This window comes from Dermochelys coriacea, chromosome 5 (genome assembly GCF_009764565.3).
Source record: "Dermochelys coriacea isolate rDerCor1 chromosome 5, rDerCor1.pri.v4, whole genome shotgun sequence".
NCBI classification, from domain to species: Eukaryota; Metazoa; Chordata; order Testudines; family Dermochelyidae; genus Dermochelys; species Dermochelys coriacea.
The window spans coordinates 50,890,246-50,906,797 of NC_050072.1; the positions used below are offsets into that span (position 1 = coordinate 50,890,246).

The following is a 16,552-nucleotide window of genomic DNA, read 5'->3' on the forward strand; positions in this document are numbered from 1 at the left end:
TAAATGGAATTTCATATATAGTACATAATTGTTATGTTTGGTAAATGACACTTCTGTCTGAAGTCTTCCTTTGAGGAAACCTCAGACTGCACTCAACTGATGCAATTTTATCACTGAACTCCTCTTCCTCCAAAAGTTTAAGTCATTTATTTGCCCTCAATTTATCTTCACTAACTTTAGTTCCTGGAGAAAAGTTTCCTAAAAAGTTGTTAACCTAATCTGGTAATATTCCAAAGGAAAACTGTTTGGTATGTACAATGGCTCTGGTGCCAAAAGTGTGATGTTATCAATTGCCAATGATAGATATGGAAGTAAGCAGGAAATAAGGATGGAATGAGATGAGCAGTGATTTGAAATCATAAGCAGTGATTTAAAAAACTATTTTGTACATTTTATAAAGGTGATGACAAACTCCTTCCAGATTTTGACATGAGTACTATTAGGATTACCTATGTAAGAGTCTGAAGGAATGTATCCTTTTGACATCATATCATAACTTGATCTCAAGGCCCAGATAATGCCCTCAGTTACAGCTATACTAGTCCACTAATTCTAATGGGGAAACATGGTTGTAACTGAGGGCGAAATTTGGTCCTGTACAATCTCTGATGTGTAATGGCATCACACACACACAAAGTTGTTTGACACATTTTCATAGGGGAAAATACTGCAATGTATCCAAGCAAATTTTAACAATAAGTTAATGAAAGATGGACAGATTCCACACAGCAGAAAGGCTGCAGTATTGGTACATAGGGGAAAGCATAGTAAATAATATACATTGGGCCAAATTTTCCCTGGAGTATTTCCATTTATTTCAAATGAACTAAATATAGGATGATGCATTTGTGTAACTTCAATAAAGTACTTCAGCCTGATACCTGGATCCATATTTATACTAATAATTTTGATTAATAGATATAAATGTGGATTAAGCTATTAGGAATAAGTATTATAGTACTAGATCAGAGATGCGCGCTCTCTCTCTCTCTCTCACACACACTCACTCACTCTCCTATGGACTACTAGCATGTAGCCTAGTCCTCTTCTCCTGATGACCATCTCCAAAGACATCCCACTCCACACAGAAGCTTTCTCAAAAATGTAAATAAATATCCAGAAAACATAGAATTGTCAAACACTGTATTCAGCCTACTTGAGGTACAACTATGGCCTGCGTGACACATTCAGATAGTGCATAATTTAAGCTTTTATTTAATAAAACAAAGTGTCTATCCCTCATATTTGTGAAGAAAACCTACCAAATGTTACGTAGGTGTAAACAATGCAGAAGTATCTTCCTGAGTCTGCAGACAGCCTGAAACAATAGTTCTGAGATTGAACTGCCTGACCCCATTAATATCATTGGAGTGTCCACTCTAAAGCCCAGTGATGATACTTCACTATCAACATTAACTATTTAATTGCTGTACTTGTGGCACCTTAGAGACTAACAAATTTATTAGACCATTAAGCTTTCGTGAGCTACAACTCCAATGAAGTGAGCTGTAGCTCACGAAAGCTTATGCTCTAATAAATTTGTTAGTCTCTAAGGTGCCACAAGTACTCCTTTTCTTTTTGCGAATACAGACTAACACGGCTGCTACTCTGAAACCTATTTAATTGCTGATCATTTTAACAGATAAAATGGGGAAGGGGTTAGGAGTGAACCCCTTGGGGAAGGATATGCAGAGGGAAGAACAGAGGAAACAAAGAGGAAGAAAAAGCAGAGAAAGAAGGATGAGGAAAAGGAGAGAAACAAAGGGCAAAACCAGCAGTGGGCATAAACTGAATGCAAAGGCCACTTCGCATCACTGACACATTAAAGTGGCTGGAGATGGTCAGTTAAGGATCTCCCAATAAGGGGTAGAGGCCTGGTAAGAGGGGCACTGGGGGATACGATTACAAAACTCAAATTTAAGCTTTACAAGGAGTCCACAGCACCGTATCCAATGAACCAAACTACACAGGTCAGTGTCCTATACCCAGTTGCCTTGGGAAACAAAGTAAAAGTATAATAGGAATGATAATGAATCAATCTGCCAAATTAAGGGCAAGCTACTCATCTCTGAAGGAAAGGAACTGCAGCAGGAGAAAAACAGCAGGGGAATAAAAGAGCAAAAAACAGTGATAACACATAAGGACCTGCACACCTACCCATCCATCTAAACAATTTTCTTTTAACATACTCGCTAGCGCCATCCAAGATTAAATTATGCCATAACCATGTTTTCTGGCAAGGTTAAGACATCAGATTCAGCCCATCGTCTACCTGAATTCTGACAGTGAAGACAACAGTTATTCCAGGTATGGACCTCTTGGAATGATCTCAGAATTTGGCTCTACATCTTTAATTATTTTAAAATATATGAAAATAATGGGATATTGATTTATTTCAGAGAACATTTTTTTAAATTCCCTGCTATAGAAAGTGACAAAAATAAATGTACCCTGCAAAGTGTTTTTAGCAAATATCTGTCTACCAGGGTATGAAAAACAAATAATGGATATGAATGCCCAAAATGACACAAACCTTACAATCTGTATAGCCAGATAGTATTGTGCAAATAGACTATTTCCCAAACATAGGGAGAGGGGTGATTAGCATAAAACAAATGTTTTTAAAGGTGCAGTGAAACAGAGATGTGGCTCAAGTAATGAAAACATGTCTGCTTTTCCATTTGACTAGAGATGACTTCTCTCACAGATGAGACAAATGCAGATGTGCTGCTTTGGGAAGCTCAGACTGTGGAGATGGTTCCAAGAGCCTGAGAAATAACTTAAAAACTTAAGCATCAAGCCTGAAAGTGAGTCAAGTATGTGCTAAAAACAGATCCAGTGAAACTAACATGGAATACAAGTACTGCGTTATATAATCCAAGAAACCAAATATTATTTAATTGCATACAACTATAAATGAAAACCACATGTTTCTATTATAGCTATTTTAGTGTGTCATGTTAAACTGTTCAAATCCTTCAGAAAATACAATTTTTCAGATGAGTGGCTTATGCATGTAACTGATGAAAAATTATTGGAGACTCTTCTTCTGCATAAAATGTTAAGTGACATGTCAAGAATGCCACCTGTTAAATCTAAATCACAGTGAATTAAGTGAATTTAAAAAGAAAAGTTACCAACGGGGAACCAGCATTGTGACAAATTACATGGAAAATCATTAAGGATCTGACCCAAAGCCCATTGAAATCATTGGCAAAAAGAAAAGGAGTACTTGTGGCACCTTAAAGACTAACCAATTTATTTGAGCATAAGCTTTTGTGATGCATTAATGCGTCCGATGAAGTGAGCTGTAGCTCACGAAAGCTTATGCTCAAATAAATTTGTTAGTCTCTAAGGTGCCACAAGTACTCCTTTTCTTTTTGCGAATACAGACTAACATGGCTGCTACTCTGAAACCTGAAATCATTGGGAGTCCTTCCATTTATTTCAATGGGCTTTGGATCAGGCTCTAAAAGAGCTGCCAAATTATCAGTTCCACTTCACAGGATAATACTAATGATAAATCTTTCTTGCTGGAAAGAAGAAGTTTTATCCTGCAGCTCTTAATCAGCACATGAAGGTAATTTCCCAGGGAGAAGTGAAAAGACAGCAAACCTCTCAACAGTATCATGTTCATGCAGGGAGAAAAACCTGATCCTGTCCAACTTCCTGATTTCAAATCATTCCGGATCATGTTCATGAGCAACTGAACTGTGTACATGTTTCTAATTCCAATGCCATTAACAACAGCAAACAGAAGAAGGGAAGAGACATAAACTAGCTAAGGTGACCACCTGTCTTGTGTCTTAACGATATCCATAATTTAGCAAGACACTTAGGTTCAATTCATGAAAGCAGCCCTCTTCAACAAAGCACTTAAGCACATGCTTACATTTAAGCTGTTGCTTAAGTCCTATAGACCTCACTGTAGACAAAGGAAGGTGTGTGTGTGTGTGTGTGTGTGTGTGAGAGAGAGAGGGAGAGACTGAAAGGGCGGTTGGTACTAAAAGAAGAGATTTATTAAAGCTCCAGAAAGTTTACATTTCTTAACTCTGCCCTTTCATTTCCCAAGATCTCCCATTTTATGACTCCCTAATGCGTCTCTACGTCCAATGGTTTTTGAGGAGTTTCCTACCCCCGCCCTCATGTCTGCCTGATGATAGCACAATTTCTGTCAGACACACACACACCGCTGCCAAGTGTAGGAAAAAATGCTTTTGTTCTATGTTAAACATCTCTCCTCTAGATTCAGTCCACATGGTTCAGGCTTACAGCACAAGTGTTTTAGGGAGGAATTGGGACTCACTCAGCGATAAGGCTGGCATAGCCCATTTTCCATATTCATGTGCTTGTGTGTGTGGTTACTTCAGCAAGGAGAGCATAGATGGAAAGTGCACTCTGCTTTACCTTCCTCGCCTATGAAATAATGTGACATCGGGGTGAAAGAGAGATAGTCGGCATAAAAGGAAAGGAAATTAGCCTGGCAGGAGCAAGAAAATCTGAGATATCAGAAAGAGGACAGGGGAACTGGTGCTACAGTTGCTCCTTGTCCTCTCCACTGAGTGGCATATCTGAAGCCCCCACCATCATTTTTTCCACAGCTTTGTGCTCTAAGTGGATAAGAAAGAGCAATGATTTGATGATCTGGCATTTGGGCACCAAATAGTGAGATGAACTGCCTCCACATTACCTAGGTGCAAATAGCACCTGTGTCTGTTCGTACATCAAGGGAGATGATTGGGGGGGAAGGGGAGAAAGTGAGGGGGGAGAAATACTAAACACATGAAATATATAAAGTTACAGCTAGAGAAGGGTCTGACCTGGCACACTGGATGAGAATATCCTCAGACTTCAGGGAAGTTCAGATCTGGATCTGAATTTGAACTCTGCACCTCATATCTATCTCTGCTTACTACAGCTCACTCAAATATAAAGCAGATATTAAGTAAATAGTACGCCTAAAAGAGTGTGAGGAATTATGAAAACAGCCAAGTATTGAGCAACACGTGCAGTGAGAAATAATACTAAACATTGAATCCTGAAATTATTCTCATTAGTTAAGCATTGAAAATGTGTTGGACCTGGTATAAGATATATCAAGACAGTCCCTGCCCCAAAGAGCTTACCGTATAGATGACAAACAGACTCATATTTTAAGGCTGGAAGGAACAGTTGTGATCCTCTCCTAGTATGACCTCCTGAGTGGCACAGACCACAGAACCAATAGGATAGCCAAGGCACACTGGGAGAACCAGAGGAAAGAGTTACCTTATTTAATCACTGGCCCTTTATTATTTCCATTTTTTTTTTCCAAATGTGGACTTTACAGAAGAAGTGGGGCTTTAGGAGAGATCTGAATGAAGAGAGGCACACAGGGAGCGGGAGGTTACTCCATGCATAGGAGGCAGCATGAAGGGAGGAGTGGGAGAAGGAAATGAAGAGGTCATTGTTGCTGAAACAAAGGAGGAGTGGGAAATGTGAGGAGAGATCAGATACTTAGACTCAGGCAGAGCTTTGCAAATTCATTCACATTAATTAAATGAAAGCTTGTAGCTGATGGTAATACACAAATTTACGTTTGTACGAATACTCTTAATACTCTCACTGATTCAAATTGTACTCAGCAAAATATTTAATAATATTCTGTAGGGAACAATTCTGCATTGGCCTGAATGACCAAATGGGCTTTTTACAGGTCTAATTTCTAATCAGTCGAATCCTGAGGTTGATAAGATTCGCCCAAACAAGGAATGATTAAAAACTGAGTAAGGACTTCAGGGTTTGGCCCAAACAAAATAAAACTTAGGGGCAAATTATGTAAAGGAGAGGCTCATGAAACCTACTGAGTCAGCAATAACTGGGTCATAAAAATGACTGCTTGCAAATGTCCACTATTGAAAAGCAGATGTTTGCACAGTGAGATCTGCGAAGCTTTCACCTGCTCAGCTGGAGTGAAGGAGTCTAGTAGTATTTTGTCAGTTGACCCTCTTCATAATGTACACAAAATGAAATAATCAAATAGTAAAGAAATGCAGTTATTTATTCTTTCCCCCCAAATCCCAGCATCAGTATTTCAACCGCCAAGAGGAGCGTAGGAATGAACTGACATGGAACATTCAGCTATGTTTTTGAATCAGATGTGGTTGTTTAAACACACAGTTCCTATTAGTGCTAACAGGAGCTGTGCCCAAATCTACCACCTTTATATTTTCCACACTAGCCACCATTTCATGGTTGTTTCCAGGTCTTCAACCCATGCTCTGCTCGAACATCAAACTAGTATGGGTCTTCTATCTTAAAAGGTTTTTCATTTTCAGTTCTCACTCATTCTGGTCTCATTTCTATTTTTATTGTCTCTGCTCAGTAGCAGCCGCAGCAGAGCAATTGTGTAGCAAAGGGGTAGTTATAGTCTAAACTGGAGCTTTTTTCTTCTGGGGAAATATTATGCCTGGAAATGAGAAAATAAGAGGTGATTCATTTTCTGTGTCAAAAACTCTCTTCCTCTTTCAAGGAAGTTAATACAATAACAACATTACTTATAAATAGCGGTACAGAAGCTTTGTTCGGGAAATACCTCAACAGTTTTTCCAACTCACTGTAGAGATTCTTTACATAGTTCTATTTTGTATCTAATATATCATATTCAAATATATTTATGTATAGAAATTAAAAACAGAAATTAAGGAGACATACGCTTGTATTCCATTGGTGATGGGCAGACCATTTGGGTAAATAAGAATCCCTTGAAACTCTCTACCTATTTCTCCACTCCAACTGAAATTGAACCTTTTTTAAGCTATGAAGTGTTTTGATATGTGTTTTTGAAAAACTTAAATTGCAAATTTATACAGTCAGGGTGTGTCTCCCCCTATGTTTGTACAGAGTCTAAGAGTCACTGATTCTGATTTGGGGCCCTTAGATGCTATTTTATTATTTATGAGAAGTGGTACTGCAGGCATATTTATTTGATTTTTTTTTTATTCTTTCACCCATCTCAGGTCCTTCATTCACCTCAATCTGATTGCACCCAACCTCTGTGTTAATGCTGGGTTCTTGAATAATTGAACTCCCTCTTTCCAAGGTATACCAGATCCGATGACTTATATGGTAATTCATTATAGGATAATATGACATAAGCTTTTTGTGAACGTGACTAATGCTTTTATTGAGCAATACAATGATTCCTCTCCAGCAATGCTCCTTTTACCTCAAGGAAAAGACTCTCAAACACTCTGCCACTACTTCAGTCTTAGGATGGTTTGAAATACCCAGACACCAATGAAAATAATGAAAGCTGAGAGAAGCAGGCAGCATAGAGACAACAGAGCAATGAGCACCTACCAAGGCACTTACTCACTGTAGCTTCTATAGATTCTTGACAGCATTACAATAATGACAGCAGGGCCTGATTTGCCACTGCCCGGCACTTGTTTAACATTTTACCTACTTTGCACAGATGTAAATGACTATACAAGGAGCAGGACAATGGAAAGTTGGGACCACAATATTTAGGGAAGATTTACATTGTGAGACCTAGGTTGATTTCAAATTAAAATTACATAATTTAGAATAACATAAAATGAGTTCAAATTTGCCTGACTTTTTCCCCCCTGCGAATGTGAGGAGAGGGAGTCATCTAAGTCCCTCTTGGGTCTCAAAGGATTTCCCATTTTTATGAACCAAACCATTGCGTGTTCCCAAAAGAGGGATTGGATTTGGGTGGGAATTCAGTTCTAGGTGATAATAGCCCCTATAATCCCTGTCTTAAAGAGTTTTTTTCAGGCTAGAACATTAGATTCTGCTATTACTATTCTGTTTTTACTAACTATGATTCTAGAGGCCCCAGGACTTGCACTGAGGCATTCCCATTCATTCTACTACCATCAGTAAGGATTCTTATCCTAAAAGTTTGTCTGTTTTATCTGCCAGGTGTCTGAAAAGTAGCATCACCTAGCCTTTTGCCTCAGAGATCTCCCCAGAACTCCTCTGATTTTACTCCTGTATATCCTAAAAAGATTTAAATGATCTGCTTGCGACCAAGTCTTTTAGATGTCTTCTGCTCTCCACACCCTATCTAGGCCATGTAGAGGTTCTCCATCTATTTTTAGAAGCAAGTTTCTCCAAACTGGAGCTTCCTGATAAAGAAACTGGAGCTTCTTTAGCACTGTTTGACCATCTCCCAAGAATGGGGTTAATAATAGCTATCAATAAATTAACTTGCCTCAGCACATCATGGGTGGCAAAGCAAAAATGTGCCTGGTTCTTTCTTTTAACCTCATCCTGGACAGACAGCAATACACCCAAAAAACATGTACCATTGCAGGGTCAATATGAAATCCCAGTGATCTAATTTAAATAGACCAAATTCTGAAATCCTTGATATTCTACTATATCTTTATTCAGGCTAAACTCCCACTGGAGCCAATAGCATAAAATCTGCATGTGGATTTCGGGATTTTGCCTAATGACTTTATTGCATGAAAAGGCAATGAAATGTTGCCAAAGTAGAGCTGCTTTGGAAAGCTGAAGGGGTAGTTGATATTATTCTAAGTTAAATATGTTTTGTTTATTTAAACGCTGCCATACTTACCTGACAAGCTTCAGGTAAAAAAACAATATATATATTGCCCACATAAATTCCATTCAACATTTTAGCTTTTTTTCTTTTTTAAAAACAGAAGAACCCCTCACTCCCTAACCACACATACAATGTTTATCTCCACCTTTCAGGAACCAGAAAATCCAGTGTGGAAGCTGATGGTACACAGTGTTCTGAACTCACTTTGCCATTGTTTTCTCCACAGCAGCATGCGTTAATGATATAAAGAAGTTCAAACTTCAAACGTTTTGGCTTTGAATTTTTATGTCACAACCATACTGCAATATATGCATTATTATTTGTATTGTTGTATCCTTTAGTTACAGAGTCAAACTCTAGTGCCTGTGCATGCACATTCAAGGACAGGATTTGGCCCACAAGTGGGCTGGCTGAATTACACAGCAATACTACAATATATGCTGAAAAATGTATCCAAGTACATATAAAAGCTAATGTTTGATCCAAGCTTGATTTAAAGCACTAATTTCAAACCTTCTTAGTTTCCACTAACAGACAGATTTTGTATAGCAGAAGTAAATTGATATCTTATTTGGTCATGAGACTATTTTATAAATGCTTAATTTTTTAAAAAAAATATAAACTACACAATAAAATACAGGCCTTAGGAGAACATGAGGAAAAATAAAAGAATTTCTTTATTATTATTTTTGAAGGAAAGCAGACAATGCAGAAGGAATTAAATACGATGAAAAATGAGGATGTATGTTTCAATGTTGACAAAATACACACATCACACTGCCTGCAGCCAGTGGAGCCTGATGTGAAGTCTCACAGAACTGCACCATTCAGTGAAGAATTCAGGGCACAGCTTGCACAGTTCCAGTATGGTCCTTCCCTGGGGGATATAGAAACCTTTCACGGATCCTTAGAAGGAGGGTCCCGGAAACGCAAAAGCATGCCCACAAAAATGCCTCACACTATCCCTACCGGAGATCCTACGTCACCATCACACGGATCGGAAAACAACAATGTATGCTCCCCCAGTCTTCCTTTAATGTACCAACAGCCCACACAGCCCAAATATAACTCCCAAATGATTGATCTCTGTGACATTGGCTTTCAGTTCTACAGAAGTCTGGAGCGCTTTGGAGCCAAGCCCATTAAACAAGAACCAGTAAAGCCCAACATGATGTGGCCCAACACTCCTGCATTTGTGCAGACTCCTTACTCTTATTACCCAAAAATCCACCCTGGCCTGATGTTTCCTTTTATTATGCCCCCAAACTTCCATTTCAGGAATTCCTTCCAACTGAAAAGATCCCCGGAGCCAGCATTCAGGACGACTGAACTGAGGGAAAGTGGTGACAATAAACAGAAGGTGGAAAGAGTAGATGTCAACCTCCAGATTGATGACAGCTATTATGTTGATGTAGGGGGAGAACAAAAACGATGGCAATGCCCAATGTGTGAAAAGTCCTACACTTCCAAGTACAACCTGGTCACCCACATCTTAGGACATAGCGGCATCAAACCTCATGCTTGCACTCGATGTGGCAAGCTTTTCAAGCAGCTGAGCCACTTGCACACTCATATGTTGACACACCAGGGTACTCGACCACATAAGTGCCAGGTGTGTCACAAGGCTTTCACCCAAACCAGTCATCTGAAGAGACATATGATGCAACACAGTGACATCAAGCCCTACAACTGTAGGATCTGTGGCAGAGGTTTTGCCTATCCAAGTGAGCTGAAAGCCCACGAGTCCAAGCATGAGAGTGGCCGAGAGAACATTTGTGTTGAGTGTGGTCTTGACTTTCCAACCCTGGCCCAGCTGAAGAGACACTTAACAACCCATCGAGGTCCTATACAGTACAATTGCACAGAATGTGATAAAACTTTCCAGTACCCAAGCCAGCTGCAAAATCACATGATGAAGCACAAAGACATCCGTCCATACATCTGTACTGAATGTGGCATGGAGTTTGTGCAGCCCCACCATCTCAAGCAACACTCTTTAACCCACAAGGTAAGTCACTAATGGTTACATTTGCCCTGGCTCTGAACGCCAGCACAAGGCTTATTCACCATTAAAATCCCACTTAAGTCCCCCAAAATAACTGACATGGTATACAGGCCCTTGTAGAGGCCCTTTGTATGGATCTGAACTTTATGCAAAGAGAATAAGAACAGTATGGACAATAACAGAAACTGGCTCTAGTCGTAACAAAGGCAATTCAAGAAAAAGACCATAACCAGGAGTTCAATCAAGTTGCTTGTATTACTTCCCAAATTTAAATTCACATTTTCTGCTCCAGTTTGGTTTTTATCTTCATGAAAACCATAGTTTTGTATAATCTTTAGCAGTGAAACTTCTTCAGAACTTTTTTATACCTGTGAATAGACAAGTATATTACTGCTTGGCAGATTTTGTATAAGCAGCTTCTGCACTACATTTAGAAAAACCAAACCAACCTTGACGATGTTATGTAGAAATAATCCAGAGTACAAGTGAGAAGAGCTGGGCAAAAAAGGACCTGATCCAAAGCCCATTGACATCAATGGGAGTCTTTGCACTAGCGTCAATAGGTTTGAGATTAGGTATATAATTTGGAATGAATAACTGAAGAATTGTTTTAAAACAGAAACGAGTTTTCAACTTGATGTGTAACAACTAAAACCAGAATTATCCCAACATCACAAACATATTGTAAGGATTAATTTTAATCTAACAATCAAAAGGCATTTTAATAGACTAATGCTGATAAACTAATGAACACATCCTTATGTTTTATGAAGAATTGCTTTCAGATTTGTGTTTTTCCCCCCAGTGGTCTACTTTGGGTTAATGGTTAAATTTAAACATTAAGAACACAGAAAATTGCAAAATTTAAGTATTATAAGCACATTTTTTAAAAAACAATCTCTATTTTCACTTCTGGTTTTCTTCCCATTTCCCCTACTGTCACTTCTGTAGGACCAACCCTTCTTTGGATTTACTCTATAATTTTAAACTTACCTAAAAGTCTAATAAAAACTTGCAATTAAAAAATGCAACACTCTCTTGCCCAAGAAAGTGCCTCTACTTTTCACCCACAATTAGTCAGGTTATGAGCACAATTTAAGTACTTAGCTGTCTAACTGCCTGAGTGCAGCCTCAAATCAGGTAGTTGGGTATCTCAAAGCTATCATTCGTTCCACAGTTAATGTCTTATGCCTAGGGATGGTGAATAATCCTCAGGAAATGCCCAGTGCCACTAATATTATTGCTTAATTGCATGACTCTTTGCTTCTTACCAAAATTGAGCAGGTACTATTTTTCCATATTTTTCTTCAAAATAGAGGCAGGTTCTTTCTTTGTTACACAGGGCTTGATCCAATACCCACTGAAGTCAAAGTCTTGCCATTGACTTCAACAGGGATTATCCCAGGCTCATCGTTATCAGATGTTGGAAAGTTATTTTATGTCTCACTTAATAAATTTATACATGTTTGACATGCTATTGGTATACATGCAATTGGTAGATAAACTATACAGTAAGGTAGCAGAATTTTGCCATTGGTTTGTCATTTAGGTGTCCTAGTGATAGTAAAACAGAGTAAAATTTTCAAAAACAAGTGACAAGCTACTACAACCCATTTTCTAAAAGGAGTTAGAGCGGGGGTTCTCAAACTGGGGGTTGGGACTCCTCAAGGGGTCGCAAGGATATTATATGGAGGTCACAAGCCTTCACCCCAAACTCCACTTTGCCTCCAGCATTTATAATGGTGTTAAATATATAAAAAAGTGTTTTTAATTTATAAGGGGGGGCCCACTCAAAGGCTCACTATGTGAAAGGGGTCACCAGCAGAAAAGTTTGAGAACCACTGAGTTAAATACTTCTGAAAATTTTTCCCACAGTGTTGTATAATCATTTCTCACCACTAATAAAATCAAATGACGTTCTTGTAGCCTACAGGATGGTCTTGTGCCTAAGGCACAGAACAGAAATCAGGAGACTTGGGTTCAAGTTTAATGGCTCTGCCACAGACTTTCTATGGGACCATGGGAAAGTGATTTCAATTCCCCATGCCTTGGTTTTCCCCCATGTGTGAAATGGAGAACATGCTCCTCTACATTAATGTTCATAAAGTGCTCTGTGATCCTTGGATGAAAGCACTATAGAAGCTCAAAATGTTATCTAAACAGAGTTTGAAAGCTGAGGCAGAATAACCTGATATGACTGCTCTGTAAAACTTATTGAGGGAAGTGCCACTTAGTGTTCCTCAGTCCTACTAATACTGTTTTGTGGTATAGACATTAATATGGTTTCTTTTTCCACCTTTTAGAATCTTACAGAAATAGATCAGAAGAAAAAAGTATCCAAATATGTACCACTTCCACAGGGTGATGTTAACAAGAATTGAACTTATTCATTGCTTCACTAGCACAGCTTGAATATATATTCATATAACAGCTTTGAAAATAAATGACTGAAAAAGGCACACCTATTCAGTTTTCTGACTCTCTGTTTCCATAAGGGTGTGAAAGAGCACAAATGTGGGATCTGTGGCCGGGAGTTTACTCTGCTAGCCAACATGAAGAGACATGTGTTGATCCATACCAATATCCGAGCCTACCAGTGTCACCTGTGCTTCAAGAGCTTTGTGCAGAAACAGACTCTGAAGGCACACATGATTGTTCACTCTGATGTCAAGCCCTTTAAATGCAAGGTAAGCATTTGTCATGAGTTTGCAGAGGTACAACATCAGTGAATGCTCCCGAGATTTCATTACGTGTGGCCAGATGCAGTTGGAAAAGCAATGCCTAAAAGAATATTACATCTTTTTTCAAATTCACTTTTCAAAATAATTGTTTGGTTTCTTTTCTTAATCCAACTAGTTTCAGGGCAAAAAAGGGGCAGGAGAATTTCCAGATTATTTTTCATTCCCCCCCCACCCTTATATATTATCAGTATTCTTAATCTTGAAATTGTATTTTGTCCTTAGTGAGTACTGAATGTAGTTGCTAGACTGATAATGTAATAAAAATACCTGACATTTCTCTGGCATATTTCATTCTAAAGTGTTCAACAGCCTGAAGACATTTATCCCAGGAGTCACAGAAATGTACCAACATTAACACTGCACCATAATTCTACACCATAGCTGGTGCAGGACACAAAGTACATCATAGCATAACAGAACTACAGGGAGATTTTGAATAGGCCAAATGTAATTGCCCCAAACTGAAATTTGGCCAGGACATTAGTATCCGAACAAAACAGCCTTCTGAAAATACTTGTTTGCCTCTTCATGGTGTCAACCAAATAACATAGGATCATCTTAGGCAGGATTGCTACCTACCTCCCTCAAGACGGCACATGAGAAATTAAACGGATGTAAAGCACACCTAGATTTGAACTTCCCGTAAGTTTGGAGGCATTTAGATTTGTGGTTCTGGTTTACACCTATCTCTAATTCATAGGGAAGACGTTATTCAAGTTTCTTTTCCTGCTTAAGGCTGGCCTGTACAATCCTCCTTTTTGATTCTTTTATGTATTACTTCTTTTAACTGCCCACATGGCTCAGTAATATAGCTTTATCTTAAAATGCGCAAACTTGCATGTTTCATTCTCACTTGGGTAACTATTAAGCACACAATAACTGAGTGCAATATAAATGCCTAGCAAGCATTATTTTCCAGTTTCTGCATAAACATCTGGAGATTGATCTGGATGCAATCTCTGTAAATTCTTCATTCAACAGTCTGGAACTAGATCGGTTCTTAAGGGAAACCAAGAATAGAACTAATCAAAAAATTTTCAATTAAATAGTTTTCTGTTGGAAAATGCAGTTTTGCCAAAATCAAAATGTTTAACAGGAATATAATTATTTCAATTAAAATTTTAAATGGGAAAAAGTCAAAACAAATTGTTTCAACTTTCTTGTTTTGTTTCAATAATGTTGAAACATTTTGTTTCGACTTTATCATTTCAATTTTGCTTGTTCATATTTTCATATTTTACAATATTATTTAATTTTATTACAGTGATATTTAACATTATAGCATACTGTATTTAATGTTATATTCTATTGTTCTGATATTACCAAAACAAAATGTTTTTACTTTATCAAAACAAAATGTTTTGATGGTACCAAATACATAATTTTTAAAATTTTTGATCTATGGGAAACCTCAAAAATTTCAGCCTTTCGTTCTGATTCAGAAAAAACTGGAGTAGTAAGCAACACGTTTTTCAGCTAGTAGCAAAAGCTTCAGTGGAACACCATTTTTTTTCCTATCTCCACCCAATATCCCCTCTCAGAACAGAAACAAGTAAGTGTTGTGGATCAGATTCTTCCCACAACAATGGTGTGAATCAGAAGTAATCCCTCTGACGTCAAATGGAGTTGTACTGCTATAAGTGAGGGGTATATCAGGGCCCCTAGCTTTAGGGATATCCCTTGCCTGTCTGGCAGAATCCCCAAAGGAAACTTGGATTAGTCAAGCCCTTTTGGATTCAGAGGGTTAAGGCAATGGTATTCAGAGGGTTAAGGCAATGACCAGATAGCAGCCTTTTGGCACCAAGCTCCTCCTCAGCAGAAGGAAGGATATAGCTGCATGAACTGCCTGCTTAACAATGGCTCATATGTCCCTAGGGAACCGCCTGCAAATAGATTTCATCTTGCTTTCTCTTGTACTTTTCAAAGCTTCCTGTTTTCTCACGGTCCTTTTGGACAGTTTACAGTCCTTCTCCCTCTCCCTCTCTCTCTGTGAGGAAAGGAACACCCTTCTTATGAAGAAAAAAAAATAAAAGAAGAAGAATGTAAGGGAAGGACAGCACAGCAGTGGCCTTTCTATCTCACTGCAGGCCACAATTTTCGTGGCTTTTTTCTCATAGCAAAAGAAAACACAAGGCTTTCCTATATGTCTAATCACAGCCACGCACAGACTATCTGGTGCTGGGGAGTAGAAAATAGTTGTGCCTTGTGTTTCCTCACCCAGCTGCAGCTTGTAATCTCGTTTGGCTTGCTCTCTGAAGAGTGAAGATCCTTGCAGCTTTTAAAAAACAAAGTCTAGGCTTTCTTATTAACAAAAAAATACTACAGTATTCTACAGCAATTGCTCCCAATGATACACTATTGTTACAGTAAAATGTTAGGACTGCTTCTACTGAAATTAATAGGAGGTTTGCCGTTGGCACTGAAATCGATAGCATTTGGGCCTTTAATATAGAACAATATGATTTTCTCTCCAATACTGCCAAGTACACTTGGTAGCTTCCATCTTGGAGTAAGAGATTAATTCATGCTCATTCAGTCCTTGGCTTCTTTTACAAGAGTGCCCACAGGGGTGCTAGTGTGTACCAAGCTTCCCCATTACATCCAAGAACATTGTTTCAAACCAGTAGCCAATGACAATGAAATCATGCTATAAAACCTTTTTAAAGACTCATAAAATGCTTGACAGATTCTAATAGCAAGACTTTGGAGGGTGGTGCTTTGTGCTATGGGTTACTGCGCAGCATGAGCAAATGCCTCAGCTTACTCAAAGTTTTGTAATGAAGTACCTGTAAACTAGTGGGCCAAACTCACTGGCCAGTACATCAAAGCAACAGCTCTCTCAGCAGCTATAGAAGTTCAGTTCCTTTTTGTCAGGGACTGAGTTTTATTTCTCACAAATAAACCAGTTTAAAATAAATTCCACATGTAAACCATGTCCTTTCCCCTGACCTGGGATCTCTCACAGTAGACTGTCTGCTCCCTGTAGATCTCACTGCTTGGGAATTAAGAGCCTCTTTACTACATTCTGTTGAAGTTTTCTTCCAACAGACTAGCTTCCAGCCTTCCTAGCTGGCTCCCAGCAGGGTTCCACTCCCAGGCTGTTTGCCTAGGACCTAAGGAGAGCCTCTCTGCTCCTTTTTTCTCTCTGGCCTGCTCCCTGAACTCAGACTGCCATTTATATCCCCACAGACCTGATTCTGAGTCACAATCTTCTACCCTGGAACTTAT

General features: G+C 38.7%; 1 protein-coding gene across 3 annotated transcripts in view; it reads left to right on the forward strand.

Moving 5' to 3' along the window:
- ZNF366 (zinc finger protein 366) overlaps window positions 1-16,552 on the forward strand; it is a 40,799-nt gene that overhangs the window by 12,111 nt on the left and 12,136 nt on the right. Inside the window, exons 2-4 of one of the 3 annotated variants that reach the window (XM_038401121.2) lie at window positions 6,999-7,081; window positions 9,274-10,586; window positions 13,079-13,270. In XM_038401121.2, the coding sequence (XP_038257049.1) occupies window positions 9,285-10,586; window positions 13,079-13,270 (1,494 nt within the window). In that variant the 5' untranslated portion in view covers window positions 6,999-7,081; window positions 9,274-9,284. Of the gene's footprint in view, window positions 1-6,417; window positions 7,082-9,273; window positions 10,587-13,078; window positions 13,271-16,552 lie in introns of those variants that run through there. The other 2 variants (XM_043514280.1, XM_043514279.1) reach the window with 2 other exon arrangements.